This window comes from Eublepharis macularius, chromosome 14 (genome assembly GCF_028583425.1).
Source record: "Eublepharis macularius isolate TG4126 chromosome 14, MPM_Emac_v1.0, whole genome shotgun sequence".
NCBI lineage: Eukaryota > Metazoa > Chordata > Lepidosauria > Squamata > Eublepharidae > Eublepharis > Eublepharis macularius.
In genome coordinates this window covers 65,902,501-65,917,657 of record NC_072803.1, presented here as the reverse complement: position 1 = coordinate 65,917,657, position 15,157 = coordinate 65,902,501, and the positions used below count along the sequence as shown (strand labels likewise).

Genomic DNA, 15,157 nt, shown 5'->3' with positions numbered 1-15,157 from the left:
AACCGGCCCTGTTCTCCTGCCACTCGAACCGGTGCCGGGTGTTTGAAATTCCACAAACCAATTTGTGACCTCGAAAAAGGTCATGGAAGTTTGTGGTTTCTGGTTTGTGGAGTGTGACAAACCACGAATCACGTGGGTTTTTTCCCCCCCAGTTCGGGCCCATGTCTAGTCCTTAACTCCATGAGAAGACTTGAGGCTGAGAACAAAATTAAAACAGAAATCCAGTGGTACCTAAAATGTTAAGAACACTTATTCCAGCATTTTAGCTTTCATGAGTCAGAGTAACTTCTTTAATTGCTACACTGGAATAAATGATGTTGATCTTTAAGGTGCCAATGTTTTATTACAACAGACTAACACAGCTACACTCGAACGGTGTGAGCAAAAATGCTTGCTAAAGATCCTGTCAAGGTAAAATGCTTTGAAGTGTCACTTGAGAGCATAACTAGCCTTGGCTAGATTGGGTAACTATGCAGCAAACAGTACTGATAATTGTGACACAACTCTCCAACAAGTGGAGGCAGGAGAAAGGCGAAGAAGTACTACTTCAAGCCTCTTACCGAACTCACATCCCAGATTTTGAGAGTTTTGTCATCAGAGGCAGACACAAGAAGATTGGAATCTGATGACCAAGCGACATCAGAGATGCCCTGTAGCAGAGAAAGATTTGTTAAAATCTAGTTTTTGCGAATAGTTAACGTATGAATTATGTACATATTATGCAAGTTAAAGTGGAAAAATTCTGGACAGTGTGCTTTCAGGTGTGGGGTGAAGGGGGAGAAATAATATTTTTAATGCTCCCCGCTTGAAGTAAAACAACACACAAGTACATGAAACTTCCCCCCTTACTTCATGTAGCAAACTATGTAGAAGGAGGCATTCCAAACCATGACATCTCCACCTAAATCAGACAGCTCAGAACTATACCACCTTATGCTGCCAAAATGTGTTACCAGGCTCTAATATTGTTTATACCTCCTGTCAAAATGGTGGCAAGCAGACTCATTTTACTGTAATGTTTTAATAAGACCCTGATGAGCCACATGAGAGAACTGGATAATGCTACTTCCAAATAGGGGTGTGCACGCTGAAAATATTCAGATTTCCTGGTTCGGGTTTACCCAAAGCAGGAAAAACATTCGGAAATCCGAAGCGGAAAGCTCTATAAAGATTTGGAGCATTCCATAGTGATTCAGGGGGCTGGGTTTTCTCCCAGCAACCCCACAACCCCACTCCCAACCCCCCTCCACTTAGCCCCCTCCCTATTAGCTGGCAGGCAGCAGGGGGGATTCCCCCTGCCACCTGTCAGCTGATAGTTTAAAGGGCCCTGTCCTGCCACTTGCAGCAGGGCCCTTTAAAAACCCCACAACCCCCAGCTCCCACCACTTACCTTTGCTCTGCTGAAGTGCAGGCTTATGCCTGTATCTCCGCCGCCTCCTTCGCCCGCTGACGGGGCCAAGGAGTTTCCTGGCCCTGACAGCGGTGCCGGCACTCAGCTGCTCATTGGGGAAGCCCCCGATGAGCAGCTGATTCAGGGGTTTAAATGCCCCTTTCCCTGCTGCTTGCAGCGGCAAGGAAACAGGCATTTAAACCCAAAGCTTCCCGAAGCATTCGTAATGCTTCAGGAAGCTTTGCTTCGGGATTTCCGAATCGGGGCCAGCAAGCTTTCCGGATTGGGTCCGATTCGGGTATTTTACCCGAATCGGATTCCTGAAGCGCACACCCCTACTTCCAAAGCCAGATGTCCAGTAGCCTGAACCCCAAAGGCTAGCAAAGATTCCTTCCTGGCAAGCAGCAGAGCAGACCTGCCACCCAGCAGCAAGTCATTTGCACCTGCAAGATAACTTTCTCTCTCTCTCTCTCTCTCACACACACACACACATGCACGCACGCACGCACACCAGCATAATACCTGAAGTCAATAGATCAGCACTTACCAGTTTGTGGCCAGATATTGTTTTCTCAAATTTTCCATCATAAGCTCCCCAAATTTTAATAAGCTTATCAGCCGCTTTAATAAAAGAGAAACACCACCATTAACAAAGATGAATGCTGCACATCAAACCCCCTTTTCCCTGCATAGTTCATCACTCCTTCCAACTGAAAGTAGAACAAGAAAAGGTCTGCAAAACAATTTAATGCCAATTTATAAAAATGAGACATTATGCATGCTTAAGTTTACATATATTATACAGGATGTACATTTCTACTTTCCTCAGGTCAGAATTGGTTTCTTTATCAAGGGCACTAACAGCCTTGGACAAAAACACAGCAGACATGTTAGTGGAGGGAAAAGAAGGTGTAGGCCCCATCACAAGAGATACTTACAAGAGCTAGCCAGCCACTCCCCATTGGGGCTGAATTTTACTGATGAAACAGCTTTCGTGTGTCCTGCCAACGTGAACTTCAAGGCATAGTTTGGTTTAACAGGGGCAGGCTGAGGAAAGAAAATCCAGCTCTCAGAAAGACAAATGCTTCAAGTGTCTCCCACACAACTTGAAGCCCAAGGCACTTCTTCAGCCACGTACTGAGGCCTGTCAAGGACTTCACAATACACACCCAGTTTTAACAGTCCCCAATATGTAGCACAAACAGGAGGTATATCAGGCCTTCAGTGGGCTACAATGCAGGGCCACTTTCAGCTGGCAGGTCATAGACTGGGAAGACATACCCTAACCTTGGCTTCTTTTTCTGGTATTGTATGGAATCACTATCACAGGATAGCAGCCACCAACAGATTATGTTGCTTTTTCAAGAAGATGATGCAAATTCAATGAGTTAAGCAGTCATTATAGTTAAGTGTCCAGAAGCAGTATACCTCTGAATATAATACATTATGGAAAAAGAACTCAGGATGGCTTCACCTTCATGTGAGCTTCTAGAAAGATCCAGAGGACCAGAATTAAAAATAAAGCTGATCTGAAATAGCTATAGGTCTCATCTACCATGTAAATTCTTCTGTAGTGGATTGTGGCTAAATTAGCAGACCTTTCAACTGTTGCAAATTCAGCTAAAAGTATGGCTTCTCAGGCGTTACATGGAAGCCAAAAAATCTTGAAGATATAAAGCTGTCTTCTACTGAATCTGATCTTAGAAGACAGTTGAAAAGAAGTCATGGTAATACCACTCTTGAAGAAGCCATCCTTAGATCTGCTGGATCTTGCCAATTACTGGCCAGTGTCAAATCTTTTGTTTTTGGGCAAGGTTATTAAGAGGGCAGTGGTAGATCAGTTCCAGAGTTTCCTGGAAGACATGCCAGCCCTAGACCTATTCCAGTCCGGCTTCCACCCTGGCCATGGGACAGAGATGGCGCTGGTTACCCTCACAGATCTCTGCAGACAGACCGAGATGGGTCGACGCTGCTGTTGTTATTAAATCTGATAGCAGTGACCAACATGGTCAGCCATGAATTGTTGACCCACCGCCTCACTAATGCTGGAGTTCATGGGGTAGCTTTGGAGTCGCTTGCTTTGTTTCTCCAGGGCCGAGGATAAAGGCTGATGCTAGCGGAGAAAGTTTTGCTCTGAAAAGCTTTGGTGTGCAGGGTCCCCCAAGGGGCAAATCTCTCTCCTACACTGTTTAACATCTACATGTGTCCTCTCACCCAGCTGTTGAGCAGTTTGTGGCTGAGATGTCACCAGTATGTTGATGATACCCAGCTGGATCACTTGATGGCTGGCTGGATGCTGCCCCATCTATTTTGGCTGAGGGTCTATAGGCCATGGTTGGATGGTTGAAACAGTCAGCTGAGACTGAAGCCATCAAAGATGTTGCTGGGGAAGGGCAATCTGAGGTTAGGGTGCCAACTCCCGGATTTTGATGGCGCGTCTTTAATACTGATGTCGACCGTCAAGGGCTTGGCTATGGTTCTGGAAGCCTCTTTATCAATGGAGGCCCAGATCATGACTGTTACCAGACTGGCGATTCTCCAACTGTGCCAGATCAGGCAACTGGACCCCTTCCTCTCTCGCCCAGACCTAGCCACAGTGATCCATGCAACAGTCACCTCCACGCTAGATTACTTTAACTCACTCTATGGAGGGCTGCCTTTGAAAATGTCCTGGAAATTACAACTGGTCCAGAATGCAGCGGCGCAGGTACTTACAGGTAGCCCAATGACAGCATACATTCAACCAGCGCTTTGCCAGCTGCACTGGCTCCAGGTTGAACACTGGATCTGTTTCAAGGTTATGGTATTAACCTTTAAGGTCCTTCGCAGTATGTGCTCACGGGCCCAACTCTCCTGGTATGTCCCCTGAAGAGTGTTGCAAGCAGATCAGAGTTTCCTGGTGATTCCTGGCCCCCAAAATGCCCAACTGTCCTCAACCAGAGCCAGAGCGTTCTCAGCCCTGGCACCTGCCTGGTGGAACTCTACCCGGTAACATCTGCACCCTGAAGACCCAACACAGTTCCACAGGGCGTGTAAGACAGAGCTGTTCCACCAGGCTTACGGTTGAGAGCAGCAACGCTTACCACCATATCTATCTTCATTACTGGTCCCCTTATGGAGGGAAGAATATATGCTGTTTACCGCCATCGATGGGTCCAATTTTATTATTTTAATGGTTTCTGCCTTAACTAACTGTTTTAATTTATAAGTATTTATACATATACTCATGCTATTATGCTGTTGGAATTGTGTTAGAATGTTGTACACCGCCCTAAGCCCGGTTACAGGGGAGGGCGGTTTAGAAATCTAATTAAGTAAATAGATAAATAAATAAATCTTTAATCTGTCAAGTTCAGTGCTGTCTACTCAGACTGGAAGTGTCTCTCCAGGGACCCAGGTTGAGGACCTTCCTATCCCCTCCAAGCTTATGCTTTTAACTAGAGATGCCAAGAATTGAACCTGGAACCTTCTACATGCCAAGCAGACGCTCTGAGCCATAGCCCCTCTCTGTCTCTCAAAACTAAGTAATAAACTGAGGTTCAGCTTAAGCATGACACAAGACACAACTGATTCAGAATGTATCAGCTTCACGCTTAAATAGATGAGATCTAAATGGAACGTATGTCCTGACCTGGTTAGCCCAGGTGAACCCAATCTCGTCAAGTCTCAGCAGCAAGCAGGGTTGGTCTTGGTTAGTAATTGGATGCGAGACCTCCAACAAAGACTAGGATTGCAGAGGGAGGCAATGTCAAACCACCTCTGTTAGTCTCTTGCCACGAAAACCCCACCAGGGGCCGCCATTAAGTCAGCTATGATTTGAGGGCATTCTCCACTACCACCAAATGGAATGTATACCCCTTCTCCCTGGAAAGATTTTGGAGGCCACAATATAAAGCCTGAGGCAGGACAAGGAGACCTAGATTCAAATTTCTACTTGCTCATTTGATGATCTTGGCCCAGTCACTCATTCTCACTCTATCCCACTTCACAGGGCTATCATGAAAATAAAATGCAAGGGAGGAAAAACACATTTGCCTCCCTGAACTCCTTGGAAGAAAGACAGGAGAGAAATGTAACAGAGCACTTACTGTACCAGCAGCACTGACAAAGGCAAGTCATTCGATTTATATGCTGCCCTTCAGGATGACTTAACACCCACTCAGAGCGGTTTACAAAGTATGCTATTATTATCCCCACAACAAAACACCCTGTGAGGTGGGTGGGGCTGAGAGAGCTCCAGAGAGCTGTGACTAGCCCAAGGTCTCCCAGCTGGCTTCAAGTGGAGGAGTGGGGAATCAAGCCCGGCTCACCAGATTAGGGTCCTGCGCTCTTAACCACTACACCAAACTGGCTCTTAAAGAAACTTCGTTTCTTTAAATGGAACCAAGTCCTCAGGGCCAGATGAATTGCACCCAAGGGTACTGAAAGAACTCGCAGATGTAATTTCTGAGCCTCTGTCCATTATTTTTGAGAATTCTTGGAGATCAGGCGAGGTGTCAGAAGACTGGAGGCGGGCAAATGTTATCCCAATCTTCAAGAAGGGGAAAAAGGAGGATCTAGGTAACTGGACATCTATACCTGGAAAAGTCTTAGAACAAATAATCAAACAGTCAGTCCTTGAGCATTCAGAAAGGATGGCTGTGATTACTAAGAGCCAGCACGGATTTCTCAAGAACAAGTCCTGTCAGACTAACCTTATCTCTTTTTCTTTTTTTTGAGAAAATTACAACATTGCTGCACCAGGGGAATGCTTTAGACATAGTTTATCTCGATTTCAGTAAGGCTTTTGATAAGGTTCCACATAATATCCTTGTTGACAAGTTGGTAAAATGTGGTTTGGATCCTATTACTATTAGGTGGATCTGTGACTGGTTGACAGATCAGACCCAAGAGTGCTCATTAATGGTTCCTCTTGGAGAAGAGTGACGAGCGGAGTTGCTCAGGGATCAGTCCTGGGACCTGTTCCGTTCAACATTTTTATAAATGATTTGGATGAAGGAATAGAGGGAATGCTTATTAAATTTGCAGATGATACTAAGTTGGGAGGGGTAGAAAATACGATCGAAGACAGAGTAAGGATACAGGATGATCCTGACAGGCTGGAAAACTGGGCAAAACAAATAAAATGAACATGAACCAGCAGTGTGATATGGTAGCTAAAAAGACAAATGCGGTTTTGGGCTGTATCAACAGAAGCACAGTGTCCAGATCACGAGATCACTCTGCTCTGCTCTGGTTAGACCTCCTCTAGAGTACTGTGTTCAGTTTTGGGCACCACAATTTAAGAAGGATATAGTCAAGCTGGAACCTGTCCAGTGGAGGTTAACAAAGATGGTGAGGGGTTTGGAGACCAAGTCCTATGAGGAAAGGTTGAAGGAACTCGGAATGTTTAGCCTCGAGAGGAGACGACTGAGAGGGGATATGATAACCAAGTACTTGAAGGGCTGTAATATAGAGGATGGTGCAGTTGTTTTCCGCTGCCCCAGAAGGTCAGACCAGAACCAACGGCTTGAAATTAAATCAAAAGAGCTTTCTGCTAAATATTAGGAAGAACTTCCAGACAGTTAGAGCAGTCCCAAAGTGGAATAGGCTTCCTCAGGAGGTGATGGGCTCTCCTTCTTTGGAGGTTTTTAAGCAGAGGCTGGATGGCCATCTGTCAGCAATGCTGATTCTATGAAGTTGGGCAGATCATGAGGGGGAGGGCAGAATGGGTTACATCACTGCTTAGCTCTCGTTGCCTTCTTATATGCCCCGGGTTATGCCCATTGCCACCTTGGGGGTCAGATAGCAATTTTCCCCAAGCCAGTTTCGCTAGGGATCCTGGAGGTGTTCTGGCATCTTCTGGGCATGGAGCGGGGGTCACTGGGGCAGTTGGGTGGTAGCTGTGCATTGTGCAGGGGGTTGGACTAGACGACCCTAGATGTCCCATCCAACCCTATGATTCTAGAATATCTATGAAAAAGATGGTATTAAGAAAAAAATTGAACACATGCTCCTAGCTGCAGGGAAAGGAGACAGCTTGGTGCTGGCACCATGTGCTTTGCACACAGAAGATACCATGATTTGTGGCCTGCTTAAAAAGATCTCAGGTTGCAGGACTCTTGGCTGAAGAACAGTCCATTCATTATTTAGTCATGACATTTTTATCCTACCTTTCCTCCAAGGATCTCAGGGCAGTGTACATGGGTCTCGCCTCCATTTTATTCTCACAACCACCGTGAGGTAGGCTAATCTGGTGCAGGGGACTGTCCCAAGTTTACCCAGCGAGCTTCCATGGCAAAGTGGGGATTCAAATCCCTTCCCCACAATCCTAGCTCAAAACTTTATCATCTATCCAAGTTGGCTCTGTCAGAGGACACATTACAATGTTACACATCATAACATTACAAGTTAGACTCAATGCTCTAACTCAAAACAAGACCAAGTCTCATCATACTGCAAGGGTATTGTTTAAAATACCATGTAGAGTTCTGGTTGCCCTATTGATGGAATCCAACAAGCATTCAGGATAGCTACAGGTCAGAGATTCTGAATGCTATGGACACTACACTTCCTAGCAAAAGAAGATCAAAATGCTCTTCCATGTCTAGAAACCTGAAACACACCTTGCTTTGATTGGTTGAGGAGGAAGGAGTTGATTGTGTTTTGGTGGATTCTGCATCAGGCTTTTTCTCCTCCGTTGCCATGGCTCTGGAAACCAAAAAGTTAGATACAGGTGCTTCAGGAGATGAACTAGGACATTAATCCAAAGAAAGAGGCCTCCCACTGAAAAGTAGGAAGCAAGAGGCTGCAATTCAGCAAGACAAAAAAAAAATTAGTAATCTGAATACCACTGTTAAACCTACATTGCTCAAGTTTCTGACAGCCAAATTCGCCCCCCCCCCCAATGTAAACTGGAAGCACATTGCACCAAGAGAGCAAGCAGGAGTAAAATGTAACTGCCAAGACTCCCTCTCCTCATTTCTGAATAAGTCATTATATTAAGTGTGCCTCTCCAACTGGATTCAGCAACATGGCAGAATTATTCAGCCCCCAACTGCAGGCCAAGTCAAAGGCAAGGCTGTGAATCATCCAGAGACCGAGGAAGCGGTCTTCTCTATGGCTAGGTGCTTGGAGTTTACATGGGCCTTGTAAAATTTTTAATTAATTTAAATTTCCATGCTCCACCATGGTTTTGAGAATGAGTATGTTGAACAAACAGAACACAAATAATTAAATTCTGAACACCAAAAATGAACAAAGGCATAATCCATTCTATCCCCCTCCAAAACCTGCAGGGAAAAGTTAACTTATTTGAAGAGATTATGGAAGACAGCAGAGTGTTAGGTATCAAGATGCTTTGGATCTCATGCAAACAGCTGCCCCTGGAATAAAGCCTGTAGCACATTCCTTTAGCCATCTGACATTGGGCGTCCTCCTTCAGATAAACCACCTTAAGGTTTCCCCCTACACAACCATCAACCAGGAGAATACTCAAGAGTGCTAGGAACTTCTAAGGCTCTACCAGCTGGATGATGGGGGGAATATAGCTGCCATCCACAAATGAATTTGAATCTTCATCTTTTTAATGAAAACCACCAGCTCCTAAAGTCTCACAAATTATTATGAACATATCACAATCAATTCCTTCCCAGTTTTTGTCCTTCAATATTAGTTCTCTCTTCTACATAGATCTCTCTGAATATATCTTTCTTCTGTATTAAAAACCAAGATGTAAACCTGCCTCCCCATCAGCACTAAATTGCACTCATGAACAGAACTTGCAAAGTGCTGCAAATCTGTCCATATGATTGGTGAAAGCTGGCAACTAAAATATGCAATCTGCCACACAAATCAATGCCTCACATCTTCTGGGCATGGAGTAAGGGTCACCGTGTGTGTTTGTGGGTGGTAATTTGGGAATTTCCTGCATTTTGCAGGGGGTTGGACTAGATGACCCTAGAGATCGCTTCCAACCCTCAGATTCTACTATTCTTGTTTGGGAAACATTTTCATGTTAGTGTGCGTATTTGAGAGGTGCCTCTGTCCTAAATTTGTTTACTTAAAGAGAAAACAAAATGTAACTTACAGGAACTTGTTTTTTGGGGGGCTAGGCACGCGTTTTTATAGCGAAGGAGCACAGAGGACTGAAGCCGCTGAGGAAAAGGAAAAATGGAAACAAAGCATAAAAGCCACATGCGCTTCTTGGCAGAGCTCAAGAGGCGCTGGCTAAGGATGCCATCCGCCACATCAGCAACGGGACTTGCAGCGTCCGCAGCAGGAGCACTTCAGCTCTGGCTACCCCCCCCCCACCCCCGCCAGCACCACTCGGGCGTGCGCGGCCGGGGCGGGGAGAAACTGCAGAAGGGAGGGCGCGCCAGCCACACGGCCCCGGGCCTCGAGCACCCAACAGCCGCAAGCAGCCGCGAGACCTGCGCAGAGGCCCCCGACGCGGCCAGGGCCGTAGGGAAAGGGCGGCCGGGAGGCGGAGGCGGAGCACGGGCACGGGCACGGGGAGGCGGCGCCGGCGGCCCGCAACCAGCGCGGCGCGTACCGCCAGGGGAGCCGCGACCATCCGAGGGGGCCTCCCCGCCCGGCGCCAGGGAGGGAGGCCGCGGCGGCAGGTCCTCCGGACGAGGCCGGAACGGGAGGCCAGCCTGGGGGATGCAGGCCGGGGGCCCTCGGAGGGCGCCGCCCCTCAGCGCGGGGAGAGACGAAGGGGTCGGCCGCCACGCCGCGGCCTCTCCTCTCGGCGGAGGGGCCGGGCCGGGCCGTGCGGGAGGGGCTCGCGGGGCGCCCCAGCGGCGCATCCTGGGGGGCCGCGGACTCACCTTCGGGCTGCGGGAGGAGAGGGGAGGGAGCACCGCGCGGCCTCCTCCTCCTGCGGCGGGCAGGTGCGGGGAGCGGCGGCGGCTCTTCGGTGCGGGGAGGGAAGCGGCGCAGGCGCAAGCGCGCTGGAGGACCCGGCCGGGAAAAGGCGACGCACAATGGCACGCGCGCGCGCGCGCCCCCCTCACGCAGGCACCGCCTCTTCTCCTTGACGTGCGTTCCTCCTACGGTGAGCCCAGGGGGGCAGAACACGTCAAAAAACGAAGCGGAACCTAATGCCTCTCGCTCTCCCCCTTGTACCAACTGCCTGAAAGGAGAGGAAAACAGATTGCCCCGCCCTCCTCCAGCTCACCCGGATGTAAGGCTACGGCGTGGTCAGAGGGACAAATACAACAGGAATTGGAAGCCGCTCCTAAGACGGCTAGAGGCATGCCAGGTTTCCCGGTTGCCCTAGGGCTTGACTTAAAAGGGTGGGTAGGTGGTGCTAACTATAAGTCTAAATAAATACTAGTTAATCAGGGCTTTTTTTCAGCAGGAATGAAGTGGAACGGAGTTCCGGAACCTCTTGAAAATGGTCACATGGCTGGTGGCCCCGCCCCCTGATCTAGACAGAGGGGAGTTTAGATTGCCCTCCACTCAGCTTGGTGTGGAGGGCAACAACTCCCCTCTGTCTGGAGATCAGGGGGCGGGACCACCAACCACGTCACCATTTTCAAGAGGGCAACCCACTGAGTTCCACCACCTCTTTTCCCAGAAAAAAACCCTGTAGTTAATTATCTAACATTGTATTAATATGGGTTGTTGAATGTGTTCATTGCCAATAATTCTCATTGGATTAGTGCTACATCGCTATAGTGTATAATGTCATTATACGGAATTATTCCATTAATTAGTATTAATCACGTGGTCAACCACACCAATGCACATTTTAAAGAAGCAAAGGATAAAGCGAGTCAATAGCTTTTTTGTAAATGAAGAGCATTATGTATTTTATTTGTAGCTGTGTCAAAGCCTGTGTTTTCATGCACCTGATCCAGACACTGTGGCACGACCAAGGAACACACTTAGGTGGGAGAGGTTGAGTTCTCATGGCTGAGGCCACCATGTGCAGGGAGCCCAGAGAAACCCATCTAGGGTTCCCAGCTGACTGGAGGTTTAACAGGATTAACTCCATGCCCTGAGTTAATTAAGTTTCACACTGTTTGTCCACACTTCTTCCACTTTCTGACTTGGATAAAAAGACTCCAAGATCTCTGTTCCTACAGGTATCTAACAATGGAGCTTGTCTCTTGAAAGTGAATACTCTGGAAATAAACTCTTGTTGGTCTTTAAGGCACTACCGGACTGGAACCCTGTTCATTTACTGCAGACCAACACAGCTACCCTCCTGAAATATTTCCATGCATTAAACCTCTCTGAAAGGCACATATTCTAGAGGACATTGGCACTTTTTATGCGCTCCCATATAAGCACATAGCTGCCATTAGTTTGCAAAGGGGAAAATAGAAGGTTGTACTTGGGGATAACAAAACCTGTAATCTAGCCAGTCTTCAGGGAGGCATCCCAAAAGAAGTTGTCCATGTATAAACATAAACAGTTAACTTGTCATGGTGACATTTTACTAGTCTGCCTGTAGCCTGGTTATATGCAGAGTTCAGCACACTTGAGCCCTTGAATGGGTGAGGCCATTGCCTGTCTCTGCATGGCAATCCTGGGTTTCCTTGGTGGTCTCCCATCCAAATACTAACAAGAGCTAACTCTGCTTAGCTTCTGAGATGTAACAAGATCAGGCTAGCCAGTCAAGGCACAACCCTATTACCTATGCAAAAAATCCTCCTTGAATAATTGTATAGTTTGTGGAAAGCCAGGATAGTGGAAGCCTTTCTGATGTGTTAATAATTCCTGAAGTGTCTTCAGCCCAAACTCTGGCTATTTCAAGTAATTTATTATGAAATGGCACACTCAATAACTAATAAATATACGGCACTCAAGAGCATCCTGCTTGGTTGCTTTAGTGCACTGGCATAAATCTGTGCATGATGCACATTTGCACTTCTGGCAACTGTCTGCTTCTATTGTTTCCTTTTCTTTTTCTTATTTTTATTGGATGGTTAACATATATAATGTTATTACATCTTGCTTACTAATTATCCCTTATAGATATAGTATGTTCCCCACCCCCTCCCCACCCCCTTTCCTCTGTTGACTTCCAACAGCACTGCAACCCCCCCATTTCTTGTTACAAATACTATCTCTTACTTGTCATTTTAAACTTAATGGTAAAGATTTACATTATATCTTACTTAACACTCAAAAGACCATAATTGTCCTTTAACATCCCATCTTTTTTCTAACTATTTTTTCAATTTCCCCCAGTCCTCAAAAAATTCCTTCGGATCTTGCTCTCTCTGTTTCCTTGTTAATTTGTCCATTTCCGCCATATATAGCACTCTTTGTATCCACTCTTCAGTTTTCGGTATTTCTTCTTTCTTCCAATATTATGCATACAAAGTTCTTGCAACCATTATCATATAGTACAGTATTACTCTATCCTTTCTATCCATGTCCTCTAAATGCAAAGATAACAATAACATTTCTGGATTCTTAACTACATTATTTTGGAGTATTAAAGACATTTCAGTACATATTTTAGTCCAATAGTCTCTAGCCTTATCACAAGTCCACCACATATGAAATAGAGAGCCTTCATGCTCTTTACATTTCCAGCACTTATTGGATAGCTGCTTATTAGCAATGGCTAACCTTTTTGGTGTTAAATGCCATCTATATATCATTTTATAGCCATTCTCTTTGCTACTGGTATAAGTTGAAATTTTTAAAGTATTTTTCCACAACTGTTCCCATGCATCCATCATAATCTCATTATTACAATTTATTGCCCATTTTACCATTTGAACCTTAATCGTCTCATCTTCAGTATACCATTTTAACAATAAAATGTATAAAGTATTGTTAAAATGGTATACTGAAGATGAGACGATTATTTATTTTATTTTATTATTATCCCCCAATAAAAGTTCTTCTAATTCTGAATTTTTATTTCTGAAACCTGCCTTCCTTTGATCTGATTCAAATAAGTCTTTAATTTGTCGATATTGCAGCCAACCATATTTAAATGGTAATTCTTCATTCGATTTAAGTTTCAACTCATTGTTTTCGGTTTTTATTAGTTCTTTATAAGTAAGCCATTCATCTCCTTTATATTCCACATTCGGGTTAATTACTTCTGCAGGAACAATCCACATTGCTCTTGCTCTATAAATTTTTTGTATTTTAACCAAGTTGACAGTAAATTTCTTCTCAAGTAACAGTGCTGAAACATTGCGTCCATTTTATACTTATCATACCATAAATATGCATGCCATCCAAAAAGTTTGTTATAACCTTCCAAATTTAACAACTTATGATTAGATAAGGACACCCATTCTTTTAGCCATACCAAGCATATTGCTTCATGGTACAGTTGAAAATCCGGTAATTGCATGCCACCTCTTTCTTTTGCGTCACAGAGCACTTTCATTTTTACTCCAGGTTTCTTTCCTGCCCACACAAATTCTGATATTTTCCTCTGCCATCTTTCAAACTGTTTTTTGTCCTTAACAATTGGTATTGTTTGCATCAAAAACATAACTCTAGGCAGCACATTCATTTTGATTGTAGCAATCCGACCTAACCATGATCAGTTCAATTTGTTCCATTTTATCATGTCTTTTTCAATTTGAGTCCAGAGCTTTTCATAGTTGTTTTTAAACAGATCAATATTTTTAACTGTCAGCTCTATTCCCAAATACTTTGTTTTTTGTACCACTTCGCAATCTGTTACTTCCATCAATTCTTGTTGCTTCGTCATATTTTTGCTAACAGTCTTGGCAGAATTTGTACTGGGTCTTCAACTATAAACATCACATCACATCATCTGCAAATGCTCTTAGCTTGTATGAAGACCCCTTTAATTTAATCCCTTTTATATTCTCATCTTCTCTTATCTGCCTCAATAATATTTCTAAGACCATTACAAATAACAGCGGCGACAGTGGACAACCTTGTCTGGTTCCTTTCCTTATTCCAAATTTCTCCGTCAGGTCATCATTAACACAAATTGCTGCTCTTTGGTTCTTATAGATTGTTTTTACAGCTTCTATAAACTCTTTACCTAGATCCATCCTTTCCATCGATGCAAACATAAAATCCTAATTCAAGTTGTCAAAGGCTTTCTCTGCTTCCGCAACCCCCCCCCCCCTTCTTTGTCTGGACGCTTGTCATAATATTCAATGGCATTTATAACCACTCTCAGATTGTCTTAATTGTCTGTTCGGTAAAAACCCCGCCTGATCATCTCCTACAAAATCCATTAACCATATTTTAAGTCTGTCTGCTAGTATTCTTGCCAATATTTTATAGTCATTGTTTATTAGCGAAATTGGTCTGTAGTTTTTAACATCAGTCAGTTCCTGTGACTCTTTTGGTATCAAGGTAATATTTGCCTCATTCCATGTATCTGGAAGGCCCTCTCCTTTCAATATATCATTCATTACAACTCTTAAGGCTGGCACTAGGTCTTTCTTCATTGCTTTATAAAACTTGGCTGTAATCCCATCCAGTCCAGGTGCCTTACCAGTCTTTGCCGCATCTATAGCTTGTTCAATTCCTTCATCTGTTATTGGAGCATTCAGCTTCTCTTTCATGCTAGTTGATATAGTTGGTAAATCTATTCTCTGCAAATATTGATCTATATTCTCTTGTGGAATTGCTTTCCTTTGAAATAATTTTGCATAGTATTTGTAAAACGCTCGTTTAATTCTGTAGTGTTCTTTGATTTCTTCCCCTTCTTCAATTATTCTACTAATTATTTTCTTTTCTCTTTTTTTCTTTAGTGGCCAGGCTAGATACCTTCCAGGCTTATTCACTCCTTCAAATGATTTTTGTTGCAATGTCCTC

The 15,157-nt window shown here is 44.7% G+C and overlaps 1 protein-coding gene across 3 annotated transcripts in view; it reads right to left on the bottom strand.

The window, feature by feature from the left end:
• WDR5 (WD repeat domain 5) overlaps window positions 1–10,376 on the bottom strand; it is a 28,330-nt gene extending 17,954 nt beyond the window's left edge. Inside the window, exons 1-6 of one of the 3 annotated variants that reach the window (XM_054997825.1) lie at window positions 10,201–10,289; window positions 9,459–9,525; window positions 7,996–8,080; window positions 2,329–2,437; window positions 1,938–2,011; window positions 561–650 (exon numbers count right to left, since the gene is read on the bottom strand). In XM_054997825.1, coding sequence (XP_054853800.1) covers window positions 561–650; window positions 1,938–2,011; window positions 2,329–2,437; window positions 7,996–8,076 — 354 coding nt within the window. In that variant the 5' untranslated portion in view covers window positions 8,077–8,080; window positions 9,459–9,525; window positions 10,201–10,289. Of the gene's footprint in view, window positions 1–560; window positions 651–1,937; window positions 2,012–2,328; window positions 2,438–4,105; window positions 4,256–7,995; window positions 8,081–9,458; window positions 9,526–10,200 lie in introns of those variants that run through there. The other 2 variants (XM_054997827.1, XM_054997826.1) reach the window with 2 other exon arrangements.
• Between the last annotated feature and the right edge of the window lie 4,781 nt (window positions 10,377–15,157).